We start from the raw sequence: 26484 nt of genomic DNA, 5'->3' as shown, positions 1-26484 counted from the left end.
ACTTTCTATGAGGTTTACATATACTTGCCATTAGTTATATTATTGCAAAATCCAAGGGCCAAACCACTGTTTAGCATATTCGAAATGCCGATGCTGTCTCTTAATCCCAATTTCAGAGGTTTGTTTAGTAAAAGGTGTAGTTTAACAGAAGATTTACATTTGCAGCATCTGCAGTTATTCATAACTGGCAGTATGGCTCCACTCTATGGCCTGGCTCAACTATGCTCATACTTTAAAAAAAAAAAAAAAGCATAAAGTAGGGAGATCAGATTCAAGACCAACTGTACAAAATGGAGCAGGCAAGTCAGACACATCTTTGGAAACTCCTAGGATTGAGGTGGGGTGCATGCTCTATATTAGATTTGCCAAAATGATGCATAGAAGGATGTAAGCTGAACCATGAGCTGATGTGATGTGGCATTCAGATCAGCTGATCTATCAGGAAAAATAAGTGGCTTGCTTGAGCTAAACTAGCGTTTGATGTGACTGTAACAGAGATGTCTTAGCTGTTAGATGACCAGAAACAATAAGCCAAAACAACTGACACAGATCGGCTCTTCGGGGCTGAAAATCAACCCGCTACAACTCATGATTCAAGGTTAACCCAGTGAAAACAAAGAGACCGGAGTCATTTAATCAGGCAAAAGCACACATGTCACTGTCTTGGATTTTCACAATTTGTTTTCACAATAAAGAGGAAACTCCTCTGTAATCCCCCCTCTTTTTTTAAATCTGATTTACGGCATTAATCTTAGTGTTGCCGCCTAATGACCTCACCAGGACACTTAGGACATTAATTCAGGGCAAACACACTGTTACAGCTATTTATAAAGCGACAAGCTGCGGATGTGGCCCACATAAGATGAGGCTCGGACAGTTTTTCTGATATAATTCCCTCCTAGATGTGACCAACTTTCCACACTACAGACAGTCTTCCTCTTGAGCAATAAATATGACTGTGTTTTTAATACATTTTAAAATTATGACCATAAACTTTAAGCAAGTGATGGTCATTGAGATAATCCAGGGACATTTCTGCCTTTACAGACTTGACAGGAGGTCATATCTTAATGTGTTATTTATGCTCAGGTCTGAAACATGGAGTATGTCAGAGGGTTTTTTTGTTCAAATTGCTGCAACTGCTACCATATTTAACATGAACCCGTGAGCTATACTGTATGTTCTTTTGCGTGTTGGTTGACTCTGCTGGTCAATTGTTTATGTTTACGTTCACCCTTCTAATCTGAAGGTCAAACTGATCAGTCTATTGCTAATAAGCCAGTTCAAGGGAATTCGCCAGAGAGACGTCATCAGAAGCATTGACAGGAGCTCTCAGGCCGGCGCTGGCTGTCGATTTCTTTCAAACAGGGCACGCAGCATGGACTAAACAGCCACCATCCACCATCCGCATCCAGTGAAATTTCTTTGCGATCATAGCAAAAGTTTAGAGGTGATACTGGTGAAATTAAGAAGATATTTTTAGAAGGAAGCTACAAATATGGACTCGGCTTTATAGGATTTTACATTTTACAGCTAATAAGAATTAAATTGAATTTTTTGCCTTTCTTTGACAGCAAGATTGATTTTTACAGAAAATCGTAATTGTTGAACTAAAATTAATTTGCTATGAAGGAAAAAGGGATAGCCCTCAATTTTATTCCAAACTCCAGCTTTGTGGCATTTTGATTGGCTAATGTGGAAAAAGCCCAGAGGCTTGGGACACTTCCTATGCAGAAACAAATCAAATCGGCCCACTGCCTCCCAGCGGATGTGCGAGATCAATCTGTTGCATTCAGCATGGATGAGACTAGGATCAGTCTGTGCTGTGGATGGAAAATAGCTAAATTTGCAGACAGCCGTGTCAACCTGCAAAACAGAAGTTCAGCTACTATTCAGCTATATTGATCAGATCTGTGGCTTAATAGTATTTTGTGCATGTAAATGCGGAATTAGAGGAATTGCATGGTGCATATCCTCTCTGCATATTGCATCCAGAATATTGGTTTGTTACGCAATTTGTTTTACTGAGCAGCACATATATCATTTCAACTGAAGTATCTAAGAGAATATGAGAGCATTTCCATTCAAAATAAATTCTTAACAAAGGATTTGAGTAACAGAGCTACCCATTCTGATATTATACTGTTACATATCAACACTTTTCCTTGAGACATTGTACACCGCAGAATTTATTTCCCACAGTTTACGGAAAAAGGCAGAGAAAAGTGAAGTTGAAATTATTTCCATTGTGTCATTAAAAATTATATCCAGTTAAGTCATTTTATTTATTTTTTTTTATTGAAAAAAGGACAAACTGTTTTCAACAACTGCAATATCAGTATACAGTATTTGCATTATAATTTACAAAAGATAAAAAAAAAAATCTGTTCAGTCTGTGGTTTGTGCAGGAAGGTGGGAAGACCCTGGTAGAAAAATAAAAATCTAAGACAGGAGAAGCGCCCATGTGAGATTTCCTTACCAAAAAAGCATTACAGTGTTCTGGCATCCACTGACATTATCCACGCTCGAATGTGTCATAATAACTCCTAGAGTAATAGGTAAAGCTTAATGTTATGTAAGACTGAAGTCAAGCCCTCTCCATCCGGCCAGGATTTCTGATTGTAAGTGAATTATTAGTCCTGATCTTTCATAAGACAAAGCATGGGTCCATTCAGAAATAACAAATAACTTCACAAGACCCACAGTAAGGAAGCTAGAAGGTTAAAAAGGAGGTGTCCAAATTCTGCAAATCTCCCAAGTTGCCAAGAACACTGATGTTAAAATAACATGTTAAAAAGCTATTCAAATAATTCAGTGTTTCAAAAGCCAAGCTCTTTTAGATGAGGAACAGTTCAAGTTTCCAATTAACTAACACATGTGTTACAGTTGCCTCTTATTAATATGTGCACATCTGGCTTTTAGGGAAATAACACAGTTACTGCTCTTACTGGGAGGAAAAATCTCAAGTGAGGAAAAAAGTGCGCTAAAGCTTTGGAAAACACACCGACAAGAGTCATGCTTGTCTATAGCTAGAAATAAAACTATAGGCTGCATCGGCAAACTTCAAAACGCTTTAAAACACAAATAATACATTTTGGCTTCTAGATTTCTGTCTGACATACAATATGTAACTTAGCAGCAGCTGTCATCAACATTCATAGCCTTGGCTAAAGGTTGAGCTTCCTGTCACTTTCCACCACTGAACAGTATTGCACATTACAACACAAAGACCTGTAAGAAGTGGCAGTATATTGCACAATGAATCACATCTTAATGCTACTTCTTCTGCTTTACATCTAATGCATTGTGTGCGTAGTCGAAGCCAAACCACCTGAGTGCCTCTACTGGGACTAAGACTTCTGTTAAGGCACACATTGCAAGAGATGCTCTATAGACAAGATGATAGGTTGAGGACAGCAGTGTACTTATGCCCGTAATCTGTGCAAGACATAATTTTCCTCAATCGAGCTTTCAGACCAACACATTGAAGAATACTGCAAATAAACTTTGCTAAGAGACCAGCTCATTAACAAATGATACCTTGTTTATTTAATGGTGGTTGAACTTGTAAAAATGTTATAGCCTGTTAAACAAAAATGTTGTAATTAAATTTGTGATTAAAAACTCATAGGTTTAGGTTGTTGCTGGAAAGAATGATGAAAACCTGCGATTCAAATAAATCCTTGTTTTTTATTTATATATATATAAAATTATATATATATATAATTAGTCTAGCTAATCACAGCCTTGTGACATTTATTCCACAAGGATGAGGTATTACACCATAGATGAACCACATGCAAAAAGTGCAAACTGGGAATATGCAATTGATTAAATAGGCAAATTTAGTCATTAAATGAACTGACTATTCTAGTAAAATGTTTTACCGTGGATAATATTCTGCATTGTGCACGGAAACAAACTCCACAGTGTGTATTAGCGAAGGCATCTATCCCATTTTATTCCTCTGGCACCATGCAACCAGTTAATCTCTCACCACTTTCACCATACACAACACATTTGTCTCTACGTGTTGTTTCATGTGAGAGCTTCTGCATACTGAGAAGTTCATACTCAAATTGCAGGGTTTATTTGCCCTGTATTTTCAAACACAGCAATCGAGACCCAAGTCATATGAAACTTCACGTACCCTGCGACAGTTTTTAACCTGGGGTCATATTTCTGATTCTGCCGTCAAAGGCCTTGACTCTAAAGGCAAAGAGTCAAGGTTGCATTCAGAGTCTAACACCTCATCTGTGTTTCTGTCCTCAAGTGCACAAACCTCAACACCCCTCATTACCATGTTTTCTTCCTCCTCAAACTCCTCCTCCATTTCAACTTTTTCAAGAGCCACTTCATTCTCATAACAAAAGGAGTTCCTCGAGCTAGAGGCAGTGGACTTCTTCTCAGCCAGTTCCCTGGCACTACAGCTGGGCGTGCTGGGCACCTCATAGGTGTTGTCAAAGCGAGAATAGTCCACTTTATAGTAGTTCTTTTCTTCAAAGAGCACTGGCTCAAAGCGGTGGCCCCAGAGGATCTCGCTGGCAATATAGGAGCTCCGACACTGAGTAGTCATGGCTGTGGCCTCGACCATGCCCTCGAGGATCACCACAATCTCAAACTCTGACGTTTCCAACTCCTGCTTGCTCAGCTCAAAAAATGGGCTGTCCTCATCAATCTCATGAACAATGGTAATTGGAGACACCAAGAAAATTCTGTCAATGCCACTGTCAAAGCCTACGTCAATGTCTACCTGATCCAGAGGGATGAACTCTCCCTCGGCAGTGGTACGGGACTTGAGGAGTTGGGCCCTTACGTGGGCCTCCACCAGGTGACTCTTCCTCAGGTTTCCCACCCGCCACATCAGGCAAAGCTTGCCGTCTCTCATGGCCACTGTAGCATAGTGACTGAACACCAACGTCTCATTCCTCTTTTTGGGCTTTGCCATCTTGGCCATGACAGCACCGATGATAAAAGCATCAATGATGCAGCCTACGATGCTTTGGAAGACGACCATAAAAACAGCAACGGGGCATTCCTCCGTCACATAGCGATAACCATAGCCAATTGTGGTTTGTGTCTCCACTGAGAACAAAAAAGCAGCAGTAAAACTGTCCACATTGGAAACACACATCTGAGTCTCATTCTCCAAGTCCCCATAAGAGAGAGCCACTAACCAAAAGACAAAGCCAAAAAACAGCCATGACAGCAGGAAAGAAAGGCAGAATATGACCAGCATCCAGCGCCAGCGAATGTCCACGCAGGTGGTGAAGATATCTGCCAGGTAACGCTGGCCTTTCTCGCTCATATTGATAAACTGCACATTGCAGTGGCCATCCTTCCTGACGAAGCGGCTCTGATGTTGGTGCTGCGTATGCCCCTTGTTGACGTTGCCATTGCCGTAGCCATTTGGCATGGCAATATTCGCCAGCTTCATGCCATCTTCCTCAGAGGACACAATGCTGTAACGGTGGCCTCTCACACTCCCCATAGTTTCCTCTTGGGAGGGCTGGGCCGATTCTGCTTTGGAAAACAGTCTAAGTTTTTGGTAGAAGCGTTGGAGAAACAGTTTTAAATGATCTTGAGGACAAACTTGTGCAGAAAATGTGGGAAACAGGACTCAGTCCTGTGAGGGACGGGGAAGACTAGGTCTGTGCTTCTCTGCCAGTGATGAGCACTGTTGGTGAGGACTGGTCACTCTTCTTTGATGCCTGGCTTAAACCTCATTAGTAAAGTGGGCTGTGGAAATTATAGACAGAGAGACAACAAAGATCAGCACAGCTAGGTGTGTGGTAGTTGTTAAATAAATAATGCAGTGCACATCCAAAGTTAATAGTACAATTCTAGTATACTCTCAGAAAATGCATAAACAGTGTGTCCTGAGCAGTCAGAAAGCACAGTCAACAGATTGGGTAAATTAGCAGTAATAGAAGGAAAGTATTAGACACCTGGCAAAGTAGGAAAGGATGTTTACACTGCTTAATATAAGTATTAATTAGGGCGAGCCCGTCCTTGGGGAACTGAGTCAAATTATAGATCAAGTTCATGTTAATCTAGTAAACCTCTTAAAGAAAAATACAGTACAAGCTGCAGCTCTGGACAGACATAACAAAATCATATGTTGCATGGATGTAAAAACCTATAGCACATTCACTAGCTATTACATGTTATTACTGAACGAATACAGAGTTGCCCTGAACCACAGTTAATGAACCAGTAGCCTTGCTTTATATGTAATAGAACAACAAGGACAGCTAAATTAGAAAAGCTATTGACTTGATGTGTGTGGCATGAGAGGTCCATTAAAATACAACACCACAGGCTACAAAAGGTTATGGACAGCCAGACACGCTCTGGTGGTGCCAAAATAAATCCCCGCTCCACTTTTTAAACTCATTATCTCATCAGAGTTTCACATCTGAAGTGCATAAATGAAGTCCAGAGCCCTTTTCAGTCAATATTCTGATTGTTCTTAACTCTGAAATTGTAGCCCATTTAAAAAAAAACAAAAAACGAAGCTCTTCGATAGTCATTCAAGTCATTTAAATTGTTTTGGATATTGTCAAGGGTCACATGGGATAAGATTTGCTGGACGTGGTTTCCCTGCATCATCTCTCTTTTCTCAACTTATTATGATGTCATTGTGGGGTCAACTAGAAACAGCAACAGGCCACTCATAATATGAGGCACCATTTACACAGAGCAAAGCATGCCAAAACATTTTGTTTAATAGGTTTCAGGGTTTAAATGTATTTTACTTGGTATTTTCTTTTTTTATTTTCAGGAAATTTAAACCATGCTTGTTCCAAGTTTAAAATATTTTATCTTGTTTTGTTTTCTCCCATACACTTGCAAGGAGTTGTATACAAGCAATTATACTGGTGTATTGTGGGACACAAACTCAAACACTTACTGTGGATTCAGATCTCCAGCTTTGCAAGTGCTGATAAACCTGCACTGAGTGCATTGCAAGCTTCCTTCCTTATTGCACTATTCAGTCCTTTCCCGCTCAGTTAGCTTTTATCTGCTCAATATCACATCACTTATTACTGCAGGTTGTTTCATGGTGACAGAAAAGGCTTCCAAAGGCTGCACAACCTGGGATTGTTTGTTTTGCATGTGTTCTCATTTAGAGCTAACAGCTGAGGCAGATGGAAACTGGTTACATAAAGGTGCTCTACTTTTCATCACACAAATCGATAGATATAGCCAATCACTCAGCAGATGGCATCTATGATATATACATATGTACATATATATATATGTACACACACACACACACACACACACATATATATATATATAGATATATAGATATATATACACACACACACACACACACACACACATATATATATATATATATATATATATATATATATATGCTGTATGTTATTTCTGACCTTTTTTATTAGACAGTTAACAACATGTTTATCACGCGCTTACTACAGAGTTCAGAGTTTAGTTCAAATCAAAGACAATAGTTGCAGAACATCCAGTTCACATCCTGCAGTCTCTGAAACCACACTGCAACAACAAGAACATTGTTGCAGAAAGTGGTATTACTTTCTGATCAAAACTTTGTATTCCTTAAAAACCGTGAAAAGTCATTTTTCACGTTTTTAACATCAACACGCACATTCAACTACTCCTAATGTCCCCATATCCATTACTACACAGAACATTCCCACAACACGTTTTTACCTACCTGTTAGTTCTTGGCTGCAAATAGGATCGTTTCTTGTCGTAGTAAGTTCCATATGCGCGCCAGATATGCGCACTTTGCCCTTTTTTAAATCTCGACGTTCTGTTATTATTTTTGTCTGGCTTCTCGTGTGGAGCTGTGAATTCTGCCATAACCCTCCCCAGCAATACTGAAGAAGATATTTGTGGTTGAAAAGACAGACTTTAAAAACACGTGCGCATATCCCCGCCCCTGTGGCAGTGACCACCAATGGAAAGCTGCAGCGCCTGTTTAAGGTTTCTAGTCCAAAAAGAGGTTATATCGTTCTTATTTATTAGTTTATTTATTAATGTACTTTTTGGCAGACTGGGACACTCAGTGCACATCACTTGTAAAACTTCACGGTGAAGCTGGAACCAAGCAACAAACATGCATGGCGCTGGTCACAGGAATACAATGTAGGTAAGGTGGTAAGGTAAGGTGTTTGTTAATCGGTGTTTAAGTCTTAAGTAAATAAAGTGACTGTGCGAGAATGATATGACTGTATTTCTGACCTGCACAAAAATCTCTAGGACTGCAGGAATATTGAGTGGGTGAACACAAGGGGGAGGTAAAGAGCTACAAAGGTAATTACATATACAGGACTCAAACAGGTTTTTATGACTGGTACTATTTTTAGAATGCAAATAGAAATAAAACCCATTTTAAAATGGCCAAAGAGAAGATTTTTCCAGTTTATTTCACTTACACTTACATTTTACATGGCAGAAACAAACATGAATTTCTGAATGCTGTATTATATGATTTTACATTGGCTATAAACATATTTACAAAAGCTCACCTTATCACATAATCTTTATGGGAACAGTGAAAGTTGCATTTTAATTTCATTTTGATTTCTTTTGTCATTTCATCTACAAAAATGTTTGCAGGATCATCTCCTCATTGATGTTAAGATTCACCTGAGCAATGTGTCTGTTTCTCTTCCCTATTGGTAAACGTGTGGTGCCATCTGCAGGACGTCCCCTCCTGTCGTATTCCTCTGCACTGAGGAAAGGCACCGGCACCCATGTGGTCACATTAAACAGACTGTAGTCCACCTTGTAGTGTTTCGTGCCCATTTTCAGCATGTCCTGGAAACGCTGGCCCCAGCGGATGTCTGCTGATGTGTAGGAAGCACGTGTTTGGTGGAGTATTCCTGTGGAGTCCCCTGTGTAGGTGAAAGAAACTACCAGCTCAAAGCGATTGTCCAGCAGGTTATCAGGGCCCATGTTGTACAGGGGACTGCCAGGCTCTAGCTTGTGAATAATAGTGGTAGGTGTGGCAAGGACAATCTCCCGTTCCTCTATATCTAAGTCCTGGTAAGTGATTACAAGTGACCCCACTGGCCGTTTTACATAGCGGATTAACTGGACCCTGACGACCCCCTCCAGGATGTGATTACCTCTGAAGTCCCCGAGGCGCCATGACAGACACAGAACCCTGTCTCGTAAGTTGACCACCGCGCATCTGCTGAAACCCACCGTCTGGGCTCTCTTACGAGCAGATGCCATCTTAGCTACAACAACGCCAATGACAACTGTGTCAAGAAGACAGCTAAACACAGTTTGAATCGTCACCACAATGATAGCTACAATAGAGTTTTCGGTTATATGCCTGTAGCCGTAACCAATAGTCGCCCCGGTCTCCAATGAGAACAAAAATGCCCCTGTGAAGTCGCGCACATTTGAAACACAGAGATCATCATCTGCATTATCACTGTCTCCATTTACATGGGCAATTAACCAATAACACAGACCAAAAAGAAGCCAAGAGACAATATTATTAAGGGAGAAAATAAGGAACATCATTCTCCAGCGGATCTCTACAAGACTGGTGAAGATGTCGATCCAATATGTGGTCCAGTCTCCAGGGGCCTGTTGAAACATCACAGGGAACTTGCCATCTTTTTGCATGTAGCGGAGACTCTTTTCCTTCTTTGCATTTTGCCTGCCCAGCGTGTGGACTGTGGTGCAGCAGGTATCAATGACCTGCTCACTTCTTTCTGTGCTCATCTTGATTAAATCTAAAGTTCAGTCTCCTGCAGAAAGACAGAGATGACATGAAAATGCAGACTAAAACATCAGGTATCTTCTACCTTGAATAACGTGTCAGTGAATTAATGTATTCATTCACTCATTACATGTGACTAAAATGTAGATGCAGACTCAAAACCTTCATGTTTTAGCAGCCACGGTCACTCTGTGCCTTTGGCTATTAGCAGAAAATAAGCAGGTGTGAAAAAATAGACCTCATGATCACCTGCTTCTTGTTGGCTGATGATTAACTAAAAAGTTCCATTACAAAGCTTTCAATAAACACTTATATGGCCACATTATAAAAAAGTGCAATTGTGAAGTGGAATTTTTCTTTTCACTTCTGTTAAATTACCAGCACTGAAAATAAGTCAGTTAATAAATCTACAGTTAGGCATAAAAAAATAGCGCTGTGGTCGCCGCTGGTCAGACTCATTAGCACAGATATGGGAAAAAAATTAATAAATCAGTCATCGTTCAGTGAATGATCAAACCACAAGCTGAGCATTGTAACTTGCACGCACACATTAATGTTTAAGTTTAGCCATTAATTGCATAGAAAGAGTTATATAAGACATTAAGAGAGGTCAGATATAATCCAGGTCCAAAACCATTTTTATCATATTGATACCAAATTGTTATTAGGGCAATAACACAGACTTATGTAAGCACGGCATGTTCCTCTGTTGTATTGTAAGTATGCCATTTTCTTCCTCTTATGTTGTTTTTGTCTTAGACAAAACACCAGCTTTTTTTACGGGAAAAAGAACCAACATGTATGTTTCTACCAGTGGAAAAAAAAAAGCCCAAAAAAACAATTACCAGGCAGATCTAAGTCAAAATGTCAACTTCACGGCATTTCAACAAGCTTCCATAAACACTAGTTTTCTGATCCTCTTGTACTTAACCGTTATTTAAGTAAGAAAAAATATTGCATTAACTTAGTTGGATCAATTTTTTTTCAATTTCAATTTTCAACTGTTAATGATCAGAATTGTTAGATGTTACGCAGTGTGTATTTTTTTTATCCTGTCAAGCTTAATATTCTGTTTGAGTGCCTGACATAATTCTTTCATAATGATACGTCCTTTACTGTATTGTCTGTGCATTTTTCTTTACTTAAACACATTTTGCTTGCTAAATTACTCACTTTTACAGACTTTGTTGCTATATATAGATTAGGCCCTGACCATCCAACAAGATTAACTCAAGCTATGGGTCAGGAAAACCTATTTTCCTCAGTGAAAAACCTCTTTTTAATCACTTCGGCTAATCTCTTTAGTTTTGAATTTTAGCCAAGTTTGCTGTCTTCCAGATGTGACAATGGCCAGCAGGGAGCAGTGACCAGTGTTTTGATAACAGAGTGCAAATGACTTCTGAGAAATTAAAGTCATAAAAGTTAAGGCCAGCTACTGTAAGTTTTCACTCCAATCCTAAGAACTTAAGTCTCGGTTTGTCTCGGTTAATTAAGCAAAAATCTTGACCTTAGGGTAAATAATTACTCACCAACAACCTCTAACAGTTTTCACCTCCAAATGTTACCTAAGATGTCAAACTTTAACCACACCTACTTCTTTTAGTAACACATAAAATAAGACAAAGCTAAGACGGTTTTATCACTTTTTGTCTGCAGCACACACGCCTACTTCGGGTGTTATTGATAAAATAAATGACACCTGACAATCAAAGGCACCGCTTTAAGCTTGTTACCAGTTTTGTTCTTCAGGATCTTAGTCACAGATCAATAAGCTATGTCCTTCCAGTCAGTGTTTTTATTACTTAATTGAATGAGCTGCGTGCTGTTGTTTATCTGCTCTTGAGATAAATGGCTACTCAGTAAGTCTAATCTTACATCTCCTGTGGTTTACTTATGAAACCAAATAACTGTGGATTACTGTTGGTGTTAATGTTTGTACAGTCGTGTCAATCAACATCATCTTCATCTTCTAATCAGTGTTCCTGACAGATTAATAAATGTCAGCCCAAAATATGAACTGTCTTATTTCTACTTTTTACTCAGTCTTCCATAGAAAACTATGTCAAGGTAATGTCTTTGGTATATGTTAAATTAATGCACAGAAAAAAACAGGAAAACAAGTGCAAAGGTATTTGGATTACAAGTAGGTGAATGCTAGACTCATATTTGCTGCAACAATCAGTCTGTTCTCTGAATGTCAAATGACAAGGACAGTCAGGTCTAAGAAAAGGGTAACTGAGACCACTCCCCTCAAGGAATTCTACAAAACAGCTGAAATGACACAGATCAAGTATGCTGTTAAGTCATTGCAGTTTACAATGTATATATCACTATTGCTTGTGTGCATGAAGGATGCTTTTTGTCAGTCTTATTTTTCTCCTTGTAACACAAGTACGTGATTTCCTACTTTCCATAGGACTACATTACTGTGCTGAATGAGAGCACATTAAGCTGTAAGAGTCTTACCTGTTAATTAACTGGCACCTTTGCATCATTTAATTATATTAGCTGTTTTGTTTCGGATTTCCAGCCGGTGAAATTTTAAATGTCTTTCCAAATTAGTTCCTTGTTTTTAGAGTAATAATAATAATAAAAGATTATTTAGGATCCACTTATTGTAACTGAATGTCTCTTTTGTTTTTTGTGATTTTTGTGAGCTTTACTTTTATAAACGTAGTCTCTTGTCTTTTAAATATTATCAATTATTAAGTAAAAGAAACTATGGATTTTTTTCTATTAGCGTTTTATTCGTAGCTCACAAAGTTAATTCTTTTATTAGAAAATATGGTCATTCAATTAAAAACGCTGTCTTACACATTAGGCACCCCTTTAATAAACCCATTGCAAAGCACAAACATGTTCAACTTACTTGCAGAGTAGATCAGAGTACATCAGGTGTCACAAGTCCATCAATTCCACCAAGCATAAGACGATGTGTTGCTCAAGTTGTGGTAACCTTCACATTTAGTTGGCTGCAGAGTGTGACATTGTAGGGGGCCGGCCTGGTCCTGAGGCAAAGTCCCATTTTTTTGTGATATCACTGCTAGCACCTCTCCTTGAAACCTTATTGGATACAAGAATTTATGACCTATGGAATATTTCAGAAGTTCCTTACGACAAAACAGGTATGTCTGTTAAAGCCTTTTCACGTTAAATTTCTGTGATTTATTAGAAAAGAGGTTAACCTTTGCTCAGTCATGTAAAGGTGTTGTCATTGGCACACAGATTTTCTTTGTCTCGATTGTCCCCAATTTAGCTCTGATAAGACAAGGAAGATCACAAGTGAACCGAAAGTACACACTACATTTCAAACCACTTTTACTGCAGTCATAAGAGCAAAATTAGCTGCAACAAGGTCAGCAACAGCAAAACAACCTTCTTGTGCTTTCAAAAATAGAACACAATCGTCCCTCCATTTCAAAACCTGCCTGATTCACGAAGCTGATTTTCTAAAATAATGTGTGAAGACAGAGATAAGAGACATTCCTCTGAGAGATAACCTGGAAGGGAAGTTCATCAGTGTGTCACTTGCAAGCAGCAGCTTTATATTGAATAAGTGAAAACAGACAGGAAATAGTATATCTATTTAACTACATGACTAATAACACAAAAATATGAAGGTTACACAAGAGTGTATTGATTGGTTTATTGATTTATTTACACTTTCTCCCTCCACACTGTGCAGGGCCATACAGGCCTATAAAGACATGTATGGCCCTTAAGAGGTAAAAGTAAAAATATAAACTAGTTAAAAGGAGATTTTGATCAGATAACCAATACAATAAGCTCATGCTGACTGTCAATTCAATTCATGTTTTTTAATGCAGTCACCTCAAGGTGCTCTATATTGTAAGGTAGACCCTACAATAATACATACTGAGAAAAACACAACAATCATATGACCCCCCTGTGGTGACAGTGGGAAGGAAAAACTCACTTTTAACAGGAAGAAACCTCCAGCAGAACCAGGCTCAGGGAGGGGCGGCCATCTGCCACGACCAGGTGGGGTGAGAGAAGGAAGACTGGACAAAAGACATGCTGTGGAAGAGAGCCAGAGATTAATAACAAGTATGATTCAATATATTCAATATTGAATACATAATTCAATGTATTTGTCTGCAAGGCTGCACATTATGACATACCTGAATTAAGATTAGGTTAATTAAGTCAATTAAAGGGCCATGCAAGTGATGGGCAAAGATTAATTCACTTTATTTTCAAGACTATTAGAAAACATGTAGACTATGTGTCTGTGACTGAAAGGGATGTGACTGCTATGGATTAGGAGTGATGCTGTAGTCAGCCACCGCGAAAAAGTGGTAAGGAAACAATCAGATTAAAGACGATCTACAGAGTTTATAAGAGAAAACTTTGATTAAAAAAGAAGATGGTGTTTTGAACTGGAAAAGGAGGTAAGAAGGGTTTAATTTAAGAGATACTGTATTGTTAAATCATGTGTCAAGCATGCAAGGAGTTAAATGTACAGTAGCGCATGCTTTCCAGCACATAAAATATTACTGAGGCCATTTTTTTTTTTTTTTTTTAGAAATTTTAGTTTACTGGAACTATTATAACTATTTTCTTTATATTACAACTATGTAATCCAAATGCATATTAATTAAAATTTTCATTAACATAATATGACATAATATGCTGTACAATTTGAAATTTAATAATGGCCTTAATCAAAATCAACACGCAGAGGCACAGCAGTTTGAAAGACAGAGAGATCTGTTTATTTTCGCATTGTTAATAATCCATAATTATACTGCCTATAGGGTACAGCAACAATATGTCTTTACATATGAAAAAATGTGTATTGTACCAGCTCAATGCAGAATTTCGACTGAGCATTATGTAACTTAATAAGCTTCTGAGTGAATTCATCATGCAGCTGTCGAAACTGGGTGTTTGATCAATGGTCACGCCTTTTTTCAACTTAACTTAAACCACAGATGTCTCAGATCTTTGTTCTGAATCTATGGCTGGCAGACCAGCCTCATTCAGCATTACTGTCTGTATTACTGGTTGCTTCAGTTCACTCTTGTGTATGACATACACAGCCCATTGTTTGGCAGATTAGCATAGCTCTAATAACAAAAAGCAGCTGGAGCTACCTGTATCTGTTGGTAGGTAAAAATACACTGGAAATAAATGCGCTCTCTGTTTACACAGGATCACTCACGAACACACTGAACCCTCTGTAAATAACCATGTTATTGTGTTCCTAAAGGCTATTGTGCGTCAGTGTCTTGAAGCGTGCCCACTCTAAGAGGTTACACGACACAGTTGGGTTATAAAAGTGACATGTCGGGCTGAACCTAAACAAGGACGATAGGACAGTTATGGTAAAAAGTTGCACACCACTGGTCGGTCAATTTGTAGTTTTTAGTTGGATATAAAGTCCAGTTTAGAGACTACAAAAATGCTGAAAGTTCTTTCCCACAATTTAGTGAGGACTATGTTCTTACTGAGTGTAATAACTGTAGGTAAGTGCACCTTACTTTTGTCAAAGCTTATCCTACAAAATATATTGTAAGAGGGAGCAGAAAAGTGAAAAAGTGTTGCAAAAAGTATTCAAACTTATGTTCAAACTTTTCTCCAATTTTAGAACATGTGCATTCATCCAACTGCACAAGTCGCCGATGTCTGAGTAACGTGCTGATAGATAAAAATTTGTTGTCGCAGCCACAGAACGATAGCTGCACTCAAGAAGTCCGAGTGCCAATATTAGAGTACCAGACTCTGGAAGTTGTAAGTATTATCTTTTTGTAGTGGAGCTATTTTAGAATATATTTTCATTTCTCCATTTAGACCTCTTTGGTGACTCCTCTGTATGACAGTTCTTTGTTACCTAATTTCTTGTGTTTTCAACAGAACACAAAGCAACTCCATCTACTAATTCTTCTACAAGCCTCGATCGTAAGCTTCAAAATACTTTTTAAAAAAGTAAAAAAACAAACAAACCCAAAAACATTATTTTGAAAAAATACTTTTTGATTTGAAAACACAGGAATGGGAAGATCCTGAGTTGGCGTGGGACACATCGGTGTACAAGTTTGATGAAGTAATTCTGCCAGTAGACAAAATCTGGACTCCAGAGCTCCTTGTAACAAACGCGTAAGTAGTTTCATCCAAGAGCCATCACTAAGTCATTTCAAACAATGGCTAAAATTCTTCTGAGACATCACTTATCTCTTCTGTGTAGAATAACATCAACTCTGAAGCATGGCTCTGCTAATGTGCTGGTGTACAGTAACGGCACAGTGAAGGACAATCTGATCATAAATGCAGAGGTGAACTGTGAAGTTAACCTGTTCAACTATCCCTTCGCTTATGATGTGTGTCCTGTTGCAGTACAAGCCTGGGACACTGACAGTAAGCTCAGCAATTCACTAATATACTACATATGTGATCATTTCTGAGATGTGTTTTATGATGCCTTGTTTTAGCATACTTTTTTTGGCCATTTGTATAAATTGAAATGTAAAATGAATGCATTACCATTTGAATAGAATTGTAATAATTTTAACAGTACGATACTCTCATAACAACACAGTTGATCACCGTTTATGATCAACAATCATAAAAGTATAACATGAAAAAAAGCAGGGTAACTGCAGTTCTTCAAGGTAATACAATATAAATTAATTCACTGCAGGTCTTTGCTACCAGTTTTACTGCTTTTAATTTGTATCTTACAATATTGCCAAGAAGTCCCTCGACTACTCAAAAGAAATAATCTTTATGACTCTATTTTAAAATAAACAATCTCAAAGCAGACTTAATTTTATTCAGAATGTGGTACAACATTGAAGTTTGGCCACCTGATACTGACTGATAATAGTCACGGAGACTGGCAAACGGTGGATGCAATACTTCAGAAAAAACGAGATGACCGCAATTACATCCAGGTAAGTTCACCCAAGCCTGCCATTTGTAACTAAGGGTACTGCAGTGACTGTTGTTTAGGATTTAAATTCATTTTTATAACCCCCCCCCCCCTCCCCGGAAGTGGTTCCAGTAGTTAAAGACTAATTAGACTAAAAATAAATTAAATGATTAACATTTTTTCAACAGGACGAGCAAAGAAAGGACTTATTATCTTATTAACTGCTGCATCCTTAGATAATGTCCTTTTCATCTTTACATTGAACACTGGCTAACATTTATATACATAGGTGGAAAAAAGTGTCAAGTATAACAAAGATTCTTTCAAAAATGAAAAGCCACTTAATTTATTTCATTCTGCTATGTTTTCTGTTATATTCCTAAGGTGGAACTAAAACTCAAATCTACCAACCCTTTCTTAACATTGATGCTGCCCAGTTATTTGATCATCTTTGTTGATATAGTCAGTTTTGCTCTGCCACTGCGAGGTGGAGGACGCAATGCTTTCAAGGTCACCCTGGTGCTCAGCTTCACCCTGTTTATCAATATTCTAAATAGCCAGCTCCCTGGAGACAGTGAATGCAGCCCAATAATCCGTGAGTCATGTTACAAGGAGAAACTTGTGCACAAACAAACCATATACATGGCCTCACACTGGGTGTTAAATAACCAACCTGACTTATTTGTCTGTGCTGCAGGACCCCACTTCTGTATTTGCCTGATCTTCTTAGTGGTGAGCATGCTGGTGTCCATGCTAACTACTAGGCTATCCCTAGAAGGCCAACTGGTTTTCTGCTGTTGGTCCAAAGGATCAGCCCCCAAAATTACAGAAAACAAGGAACAGAATGAGGATGAGGGTAAGGAAGACTTGACTGTAGAGCAAATCCTGCAAATATTGAAACTGTAAATTCTATGTATGAGGTGTCTTGATGTTTAGTGAGGCTTGATTTTTTTAGTAATAATGGCATAACCTACTCTAACTGTGATTTCAATCCCTCCAGAAACTAAAGCTGACATTAGCACCATCCAGCCGAATGGCTCAGAGAACAGTCAAATACTCAGAAAAGTGGCCAAATACTTGGAAACTCATAAGGCCAACGAAGCGGAAAAGGAGAGACAACACAAATTTGCCGACATGTTGGACAAGACTTTTTTCTGGATCTATTTCCTTGGTGGCCTTGGATACCTTGTTATTATGACTGTAATAATGTTAAATTATAAATGTGAAGTTAACCATTTTGATTTCTGGTATAACTGATGTGCATTAAGAGCTGCTCTTAAAACCAAACTACATTTATTTAAAGCTAAATCTTAGGGTACATTTCAGCTGCAATGACTGATAAAAACCTCTGCATGTATGTATTAGATTAGTTAAACCACACCGTCACTATGATATGCCAATTACAGATGTCAACAGACGTGTGCAAATGTGTAGTTGTACTTTGTCTTTGGGTGTTTAGCAAAAAAGATGTTATTGCATACTTCTAAAAATAAGAGAAATAAAGAAATTTAACTTTCACCATGAACTAAAAATCATTTTTAGGGTTTCTTTATTGTGATTATATCCACATACGTGTTCCACATACGTACATAAGTGTTCCTTTGTTGCCACCAAGTGGCTGAATGATTCACCTGCAGTCTGGTGACTACGTTATTAATCGATTTTCGTCTTTGACATATTTTTTATGAGATTAACTAGTAGCTGGACTTCTGTTTATCAGCACAACACTACTAAATTGTGAGTATGTTCATATTTAGAATTTGGGACGATATACAGTCATCAGGCACATTATTAGGCACAGCTTTCAAGTACTAGGTTGGGGTTTCTTTTGCAAGAACTGCCTTATTCATGGAATATTCAACACGGTGCTGGAAACAATCTTTAGAGTTTCTGGTCCACATTGACATGATAGCGTTACACGCTGGCTAGAGATTTGTCGGTTTCACTTCAATGGTGAAAATCTCTCCTTCCAGCACGTTCCAAAGATGCCCTATTGAGATTGCGATCAGGTGACTGTGCGGGCCATTTGAGTACAGTGAACTCTTTGTCATGTTCAGGAAACCAGTTTGAGATCATTTCAGCTTCGTGACAGTGGGTACTAAGGGACCCAAAGTGTGCCAAGAAATGATCCTGTATACTATTACGCTGCCACCTCTTTGACAGGAGGCAAGATGAATCCATACTTTCATGCTGTTTATGCCATATTCTAACCTAGTATCGGAGTGTTACAGCAGAAATTGAGACTTATCAGTCTAGTCAATCGTCTATTGTTCAATTTGCATGAAAATTCTAGGCACAGTTTCCTCCTCTTAGCTGACAACAGTGGCACCTGGTTTGGACTTCTGGCTGGTCTTCTGTATACCTTGGTGGTAACAAGTGGTTATTTGAGTTACTGTTGCTTTTCCTTGTGCTAATGAGCAGCTAATAAGGTCAATACCTATTTCATAGTTTTAACATTCTTATTGGTGGAAAGCACCACAAGATAAGAGTCCCTGGCTCTATGAAATCGGCTGGGTTACATGACAAAATCTCATATGCGGACACATACAAGAATGTTTTAAGAGAATATAGACACGCTGAATCTTTCCTAAGCCTTTTAAATGCTTTATGGCCACAATAATATATTTGGACTACCACAATGGTAAGATTCAAATTTCAAGATGAAAATGACAGTAAACCTTTATTTTCTTATTTACTATAACATATAATTTCCCATAGACATACCTTAATAAAAATGTCACTTTGTCTTTACAATACCCGATATCAAACATCATAAAAAAGGTAGGTAACAGGTAATTACATACATTTTCCCAATAATGCACAGTAAAATGTATTTTTCCATGAGGCTACAAAAATGCATGAGTTGTCAAAGGCTACAAAGTGGCACACCCTCAAGCTAAAAGGAATGATTTCTTTATCCAAATCCTCTTCTAAAATCCTGAAATTTAAATCACCCATGTGCTGTGAAAGAAGACCAAACACCTTTTTTTGTAAGAAACAAGTAAATACAAACAGGCCCATCCAGTAGCTGACTTCAAAGACTTTCTGGTTGCTTCATTGCCTTTGATTTAAAAAAGGAAAATATTAATGTAAAAATTCATTATACAAACTACAGAAAAGAATGGCTAATGTATGATGACTCACATACCCGTTTAAGAATCTGGACACCGAGATAGTTCTTTGCCATGTTTCTCAGGTTAGACTTTCCGCCCACCTTGCACCTCACATAACCATACAGGTTTGCCCATTGTAAAACCAAGCCCAATATTACCACAACCTGGAGGAACGAAGAAGTAGATGTCAGCCAATCAGCTATTTAATTTGTCAGGAATGTGTCTTACACGCTGAAACTCTAAACTGACCAGCCATTTAATATTAAAGGAGAAGACAGTGCTGATCACAAACAGGATCCAGAAAATGGGGCACACAAGAAGGCCGAGCCAGAACACCCGTGATTCTGCGCTGGACGTTGTGTTTTTGCTGTCCGTCTGTTAAGAAAAGTAGACATAGATAGATAGATAGATAGATAGATAGATCGATAGATATCTACGTGTTATACATGTTATATCAGCATCAGTCAAATGAAAAAGGAAGTTGTCACATAACTCTGTGCACTCTGTCCTGTCCACCCCATGATTCAGTGGCTTGTAGAACCACTTTTAGCAGCAGTAAGTTAAAGAACTTGAAGTGATTGTTTTCTGGATGAGTTTCTCACAATGCTGTATTAGACTCTTCTTTGCACCATTTGCTTCAATTCATTGAGGTTTTCAAGCTCTGACTCTTTTCTTTGTCTGGTGTAGATCTGCTGTTGTGCTTAGGATCATTATCCTGACATATGGACCAATTTCAATACTTTGGCATCCAGAGGTGTTCACAGTTGACTCACTGACTGCAAGGTGCACAGGTCTTGTCAGTAAGAAGTATATATGGTGACATGTTGAGTTTGGTTTTCTTTAAATATGTCCAATGAACATTATTCCTAAAGACTTGTGGTTTGTTCAGATGACCTAAGATACCAAGATACCAGAGAAGAGGTTTTTCTCTTACAAAACCTTCCAAATAAGCCACACAGTATTTCTCTAAACATGCTAACTGAGGCCTGTAAAGTCTAAGATGTTGCAACTAGGTTGCATAGGTCAGATCGCATTATACGATCTGACCTTGGAGTGAATTTGCTGGCATGGCCACATCAACAGATCAACAGATCAGCAAACTACCAACAGTTTTTTAGAGGTTCTCACACTTGCTGATCAATTAATCAAGTACATTTGATTTAAAGCACTTGGATGTTTCTTACTCTTTTAATTCCAATGGAAGCAGTAAGGGTGTGGAAACTGTCTTTTTTCAGGTGACTGTATATTGTGGCTGTGTATGCACATTTTCCCTTGTTTTTCTATCTTTCCATCTATAAGCTGGTGGTTTAAACCTTTCATACCTGATGTCTGTGAAGGTTCTAAGTCATCCAGGTCATTGGAGTCTAAGGAAGCGGTCCCCAAACTTTTTTCCGCGACGGACCAGTTTATGTCCAACAATATTTTCACGGACCGGCCTTTAAGGTGTCATGGATAAATACAACAAAATAAAACCAGTACCGGTACCAAAGAAAAAAAAGATTTATTCATAACACATGGGAAAAGACCCAGGGAAACCGAGTTAACGATAAAAACGATTCAAAAATAACGCCAAAAACCGATAAAAACCCTGAAAACCATCCAAGAAGCTTCTTCGACTTCGGTGGAGAGTCACAGATTTTTAAGGGGGCTTAAAAACCTGTGACTCTCTTAGAACAGAAGAAGCTTCTCGGATGAGAGGTGAAACGTCTTAAAGAAACTTAGAGAAGTCCAGATGCTTTTCTTTCCAAGCTCCTTAGACCCTTTCAAAGCTGATTAGCTCCTACTTGCCTTCTTTGACTCAAACACCCAGTGGCTCTTCCCATTTTCATCCACTTGATTCCACCATCGAAGACCCACCAACAATCTGCCGGATACATTCTAAAACCCACAAGGTAAGTTGTCATAATCTTTTCCAGATGCATTTAGTATTTTTTTTTAATAAATGATAAAGTAAAAATAAAAATCTCAATGCAGTGGTACTATACCCTTATAAAAAATTATGCGTGACAGCTACTTATGTAACTGCATTTAGCCCTGTGGTGAAACGTCACCCACCTTGACAGTCCAGAAGTCACATGATAGCAGAAGTATGATGGTGACCATGCAGACAACAAAGCGACCGCTGAGAATGTCACAGAAGAGATAAACCAAGATGGCACTTGTTCGGAAGAAGAGATGGAAAAAAGACGCCAGAGGATGTCTGAAACCCCCAAATGGAGAATTTAGTCTTCGTGGTTAAGGGGGTTTGGGCTATAAACACATTAAGTGCAACATCTTACCTCATTTTGGACCTTTTTGTCTGGTTATTCTCATCCTCTTCTCCAAAAAGAGGGGCATCCTGAGTGTCCTGAAACCAGAAGAAAGTTAAACACACCGAGAAAAGTACCTGTTACGGCGCTTTACTTTTATTTCATAAATATTAAACAGTCTAAAACGCCTACTTCAAAAAATAATCGCTTCTAAATACTGATACAACTCAAATTTAAGCTCGATCACCTGTCTCTGCATTTTGGCACTAGAAAGCTCTACTTCCTGGTGACGTGTAGTAAACAAACCCGTGTGCTAAGGACCCCACGAAGGTGTGGCTTTGAATTTGCCAGACACAAAGGTAAGCACACCACTCCCAAATATGTAGGTTATCCGTTTATGTTTTAAGGTTGCTGTATTAATAAGTAGCCTACCTGCTGTACGGGCTCTGGGAAAGCGTTTTCTTTGTTGCGTTTTAACTTATTTGTTTTGTAATTTTTAAACAGGGCAGTAAGGGCAAGGAACTCGAGAGGCGAAAGCTAATTGGTCATTACACTACAACACCGGCGCGTGTCAGAGCAGGTGAGTCATCAGAACTCCCTTTACAGTCACTGGGCCAGTACAAAGGTAACGCTGGGATGTATTTATTCAATTATTATGGCATCTATAATCTATCTATAGTCTTCAAACAGAAGGGCGTAAAAACCCCAAAACTAATGCAGCCAGTGATTCGACATAAAAAGTTCTGTATTTAAAGCACAATTTAAATCGCTAGTGAAGTTAGAAATGTGAACATTTCTGACCGATTCTTTTCGTTTGTGTGTGTGTGGTGGTTGGGGGATGATTACCACTTTTTTCATTCGTTTTTTTTTCTTAAACTATACAGGAAAAGACTGCGTGGGCAAAGCAGATCTGACTAGTGGGAACTCATGTTTTGTTTATTGTAAGGTCTGCACTACTTTTAATGGCGCATTCAATCTAAAATAATACACCACTACAGTGTTGGCTACTTATGATTATGACAGCTGGGATAGGCTCCAGCGCCCCCCGCGACCCTGACAAGGATAAGCGGAATCGAATGGATGGATGGATGGTTTGGTGAGTACAATCAGAAAAAAATACATTTAATGTTAAATTAAAAAGCCAATACTATTTAGTTTACAATAAATAAAGGGGGAAAAATAAATGAGAATCTGAAATAATAATAATAATAACTTTGACTTTTAAATTGTAAACTTGAATTAATAATAATAATAACAACAACAACTCTTTTTTTGCTTGTTTCTTTTTGTGCATGTGTTTATTTTGTGCATACATGCCTGAAGTGTAAATCAATTTATACAAGATCAGAAACAAAAACAGTTCTGAAAACATTATAAATACATGTGCATTTTCATATAAAAAATAATCAGATACATCTTAGTGGCTGTATTCATTAGTTAGTTTTGACCAAAATTTGTAAAGAAAAATCATTGGAACAAACCACAGGTTATATATGGTTTAAGTGTCCACCCAGTCAGCTGTACGAGTTGCACGCTTCCATGTTATGATATCAGAAACACCTCAAAAAGGTTGGCAACCGAATGCATTCGGTAAAAGATGCCAAAAGGAAGTCCCACGTTTACAACAGGAGCCCATACGTTGAATTTGTAGAATTCAGTTTCAGTGGTGAGGTCAAACTGAGGGCGAGCACCGAATGCAGGCATGATCCACAGCTGTAAAAAAAATATATATATATATATATATAACAGAGCCTTAATATTTAGTGAATTTTTAAAAACCATATTTAAGGCAGCGAGAGACGAGGTACTCACAATGATGTTTCCCATCAGCAAAAACACGCAGACCTCCTTCAACACTCGTCGCTTCCACAGCAGTTTGTATTTGTACTGTATCTTGTCGCCATGCAGGTTATCTTCTGGTGTATCAGGGCTTGTCTTTGTGTTCGAGTTTGAGCCTTCGTGGTTGTTCATGTTATTGCTGGGCTCCACCACATAAGGATTTACAATCACAGATGGTTCCTTCACTTCATGAAAAGGCTCCCGATGCAGACCTTCAATGATGAAAAAGTTCTGCAGGCCAAGCTGGATCACCATAATTATGGCAAAGGACAGATTGAGCCCATTCAGGGGGCCTTTGACTCCTGTTGCAATCATGGCTATGATACTGAAATAGCTAATGACGAACTGTCCCAGTGAGACTCCGACCAGCAAGCCCACATCCAGGTTGCGTGTGGGACTTTTTTCTGACACGTGTTCGCGGTAATCAACCCTGTAAATCGTCATGCCGATCACAGTCACAATAGACATGAGGCTCACTATGACTATATTCATGACAAAGTGCATCATCAATGCTTTTTCTTTGGTTTTTGCATCTTCATTTTTCATTTCCATCTCATATGCAATGAAGGTCGCAAGCCCTGCAATCACTAACAGGATTCCAAAAGTAGGGCCCATATATATGCCTTTAAGATGGAATTTGATTTTGGCGTGGCCATGTTCGCCTACTAATCGACCCACATTTTTCCACATGATGTAGGCCATAGTAGAGGCAAAGAGGCTGTACTCGATATTGAAAGGGTACAAGTAGTAGTAGGCATCCTTGAAGATGCTACATGAAGAGTGGCTGCACTTACACTCATGGTCTCCATAACTTGCTGTAAAACATGAAACAAAAGAATTATGTTGTGGTTTCATACCGACTCTTTTATCTAGTACATTTTTTTAAAACTGCTTTAATTACCTCTACTTATGTACAAACTTCGCCCAGCAAGTTTAGTGATGTTGCTCAGATTGGAGGGAACTAACGTTTGGTGAACAGACTCCTCAGCAACTGCAGTCATCCACAAAACCAGATTTGTGGAGAGGGTGAGCATCAGCCCACAGCTAATATTGAGGGATAAAAGGAAGGTAAAATAAAACGAGGATTAGATAGGCCAACATAAAACATAACAGATACTACCTATGAGTGTAACATTTCAGGTTATTGTTATAGTTTAAAGCTAAATCCTGATTAATCAGCATGGAAATTCTTTTTAAAAGAGTTTCAAATCTAAATCTTAAATATGAACTGGTTCTCTTACTTCACTGTTATAGGAAACTAACTTCCTTTGAGGTTTTTTTTTAAATCATTTTTAAGTAAAACTATTCAAACACATGAACTTTTTCTACACCTTTTAATACAGATGGTAACTACTGGTTATAGCCTCCTTTTAAAAAGAGACCTTCAGAAGGTCTGGGAATCATAGGCAGTGAAAAGCATAATTGGTGGCTGCAGCATTTCCAGTATAAAGTTACTCTGATATTTTTCACAGCTTTCACAGCAGTAACTAGGTTACTTTCCCTGTATCGAAATAGATACCGCCTGGAAGTACAGTGATGAAGAAAGGGATAGGAAATATCTTAATTACCTACCAAGAAATGTTCTTTTGTAGCTGCACGCAGTCTTTGGAATGGACCCACAAGAAATATGTCTACAAATTGATTTTAGAGTTATTACAATAATTACTTTGCAACCATCAAGACCAGATTAGATGTAGTAAGGAGCATTTTAATATTCATTTCTACCTGCACAAATATGAAAACAATTTGCACCACAGGAAATGCAACTTTAACTGCAGAATCACAGTGGAGGTATCCCACATAGCTGGCAATCTTGAAAATATCCATGATAATGCTGAGGACTGCAAACAGCACAAGTCCTCCTGGAGGAGCAAAAAAGAAAGAAGATGTAGAACGGATGAAAAATCATAAAACTACCCAATAATACTTAAACTGAACTGAACATTTACTCACCCCTGAGCCATGTTGGCCCAGCGTGGGCATCCTTGTAATTGACAGCATTTTTATTCCTGGCTGTGTAGATGCTGTAATAAATCATCCACATGGAGGTAAGCAGGAGGATGATGATGAGGAAAATCTGCAGGTGATGGGCTTTGATGTTTATATCTTCATAAGTACTCCCGGTGACCAAGACACTGCCCAGGATCAAAATGTTTACACATATGATCCCAGATCCCATCCATCCCCAACTTTGGCTTTTTTCCTTCCCAACTTTTGCAGAAGAGATCTTCAGTTCGGGTTCATCCTTGCTTCCCTCCTGACCAGGTGAATTTATGTCGTTTGACTGGTGGACCTCCTCTGTTTCCTTGTCCTGGGCCATCATTTTGCAGGGCTCACATTGATTTCCCGTGGTCAAACAGTTACACTCTTTGCAAGAGCTGATAGACATGACTACTCTCTCTGCTCACAGGTGAGTTCTCTGCTGGATTTGTTTCTATATAAGACAAGACAGGTTTAACAGCCACACCCAGTCTTGGTTGCTATTAGTAGAGTGATCCTGCGCAAAAGAAACTTTTCCACGAATGCCAAATCAGCACAATTTGGTCTTTTTTTATCTTAAACAAAACAGAAATTTTTAAATCAACAAACAAAATTCTATTTCCACACTTCTGGCTCTACACATAGTGTGTACAGTAATAAGTAATGTCTTCAAAA

At 38.5% G+C, this 26484-nt stretch overlaps 5 protein-coding genes across 6 annotated transcripts; 1 reads left to right on the top strand and 4 right to left on the bottom strand.

Annotated features, from left to right (window-relative positions):
• Nucleotides 1-2303: 2303 nt before the first annotated feature.
• Nucleotides 2304-7864, bottom strand: LOC134626264 (inward rectifier potassium channel 2-like). Its single transcript, XM_063471927.1, has 2 exons — nt 7709-7864; nt 2304-5739 (listed from the first exon to the last, which is right to left on the bottom strand). The coding sequence occupies exon 2, from the start codon at nt 5489-5491 to the stop codon at nt 4175-4177; it is 1317 nt and encodes a 438-aa protein (XP_063327997.1). The 5' UTR covers nt 5492-5739; nt 7709-7864; the 3' UTR covers nt 2304-4174.
• A 700-nt stretch (nt 7865-8564) lies between these two features.
• LOC134625450 (inward rectifier potassium channel 16-like) lies at nt 8565-13783 on the bottom strand. Its single transcript, XM_063470672.1, has 4 exons — nt 13674-13783; nt 12922-12994; nt 12606-12799; nt 8565-9764 (listed from the first exon to the last, which is right to left on the bottom strand). The coding sequence occupies exon 4, from the start codon at nt 9736-9738 to the stop codon at nt 8599-8601; it is 1140 nt and encodes a 379-aa protein (XP_063326742.1). The 5' UTR covers nt 9739-9764; nt 12606-12799; nt 12922-12994; nt 13674-13783; the 3' UTR covers nt 8565-8598.
• A 1414-nt stretch (nt 13784-15197) lies between these two features.
• LOC134626748 (ligand-gated cation channel ZACN-like) lies at nt 15198-18625 on the top strand. Its single transcript, XM_063472685.1, has 9 exons — nt 15198-15225; nt 15348-15490; nt 15714-15856; nt 15945-16114; nt 16535-16650; nt 17013-17223; nt 17326-17484; nt 17629-17828; nt 18602-18625. Exons 1-9 carry the CDS (start codon nt 15198-15200, stop codon nt 18623-18625), a joined length of 1194 nt encoding a protein of 397 aa, XP_063328755.1.
• Nucleotides 18626-19369: 744 nt separating this feature from the next.
• On the bottom strand, nt 19370-22268 carry zgc:112148 (uncharacterized protein LOC550424 homolog). 2 transcript variants are annotated; one of them, XM_063470670.1, is made up of 7 exons: nt 22238-22268; nt 22021-22088; nt 21797-21941; nt 21530-21619; nt 19991-20116; nt 19777-19905; nt 19370-19689 (listed from the first exon to the last, which is right to left on the bottom strand). In XM_063470670.1, exons 1-7 carry the CDS (start codon nt 22247-22249, stop codon nt 19663-19665), a joined length of 597 nt encoding a protein of 198 aa, XP_063326740.1. In that variant the 5' UTR covers nt 22250-22268; the 3' UTR covers nt 19370-19662. The 2 variants fall into 2 exon arrangements, with proteins under 2 accessions (XP_063326740.1, XP_063326741.1); XM_063470671.1 differs by having other exon boundaries at nt 22183-22248.
• A 1264-nt stretch (nt 22269-23532) lies between these two features.
• Nucleotides 23533-26231, bottom strand: LOC134625460 (proton channel OTOP2-like). Its single transcript, XM_063470679.1, has 6 exons — nt 25783-26231; nt 25555-25691; nt 25402-25460; nt 24731-24873; nt 23803-24644; nt 23533-23703 (listed from the first exon to the last, which is right to left on the bottom strand). Exons 1-6 carry the CDS (start codon nt 26216-26218, stop codon nt 23533-23535), a joined length of 1788 nt encoding a protein of 595 aa, XP_063326749.1. The 5' UTR covers nt 26219-26231.
• Nucleotides 26232-26484: the final 253 nt, after the last annotated feature.

This window comes from Pelmatolapia mariae, linkage group LG4 (genome assembly GCF_036321145.2).
Source record: "Pelmatolapia mariae isolate MD_Pm_ZW linkage group LG4, Pm_UMD_F_2, whole genome shotgun sequence".
Taxonomy (NCBI): Eukaryota; Metazoa; Chordata; class Actinopteri; order Cichliformes; family Cichlidae; genus Pelmatolapia; species Pelmatolapia mariae.
This window is presented reverse-complemented; position numbering and strand designations above follow the sequence as displayed.

What these genes read in the sequence shown, in the direction of transcription:
- LOC134626264 (XM_063471927.1), bottom strand. Translation starts at nt 5,491, where the DNA reads ATGGGGAGTGTGAGAGGCCACCGTTACAGCATTGTGTCCTCTGAGGAA.
- LOC134625460 (XM_063470679.1), bottom strand. Translation starts at nt 26,218, where the DNA reads ATGTCTATCAGCTCTTGCAAAGAGTGTAACTGTTTGACCACGGGAAAT. An exon ending in TGGGCCAACATGGCTCAGGG is followed by an intron (nt 25,692 to 25,782) that starts GTGAGTAAATGT and finishes TTGCTCCTCCAG; the next exon opens with GAGGACTTGTGCTGTTTGCA. An exon ending in TGCTGATGGGAAACATCATT is followed by an intron (nt 23,704 to 23,802) that starts GTGAGTACCTCG and finishes TTTTTTTTACAG; the next exon opens with CTGTGGATCATGCCTGCATT.
- LOC134625450 (XM_063470672.1), bottom strand. Translation starts at nt 9,738, where the DNA reads ATGAGCACAGAAAGAAGTGAGCAGGTCATTGATACCTGCTGCACCACA.
- LOC134626748 (XM_063472685.1), top strand. Translation starts at nt 15,198, where the DNA reads ATGTTCTTACTGAGTGTAATAACTGTAG. An exon ending in TGAATGCAGCCCAATAATCC is followed by an intron (nt 17,224 to 17,325) that starts GTGAGTCATGTT and finishes TCTGTGCTGCAG; the next exon opens with GACCCCACTTCTGTATTTGC. An exon ending in GGAACAGAATGAGGATGAGG is followed by an intron (nt 17,485 to 17,628) that starts GTAAGGAAGACT and finishes CAATCCCTCCAG; the next exon opens with AAACTAAAGCTGACATTAGC.
- zgc:112148 (XM_063470670.1), bottom strand. An exon ending in CCTTTAATATTAAATGGCTG is followed by an intron (nt 19,906 to 19,990) that starts GTCAGTTTAGAG and finishes TCGTTCCTCCAG; the next exon opens with GTTGTGGTAATATTGGGCTT. An exon ending in GTGTCCAGATTCTTAAACGG is followed by an intron (nt 19,690 to 19,776) that starts GTATGTGAGTCA and finishes TTTAAATCAAAG; the next exon opens with GCAATGAAGCAACCAGAAAG.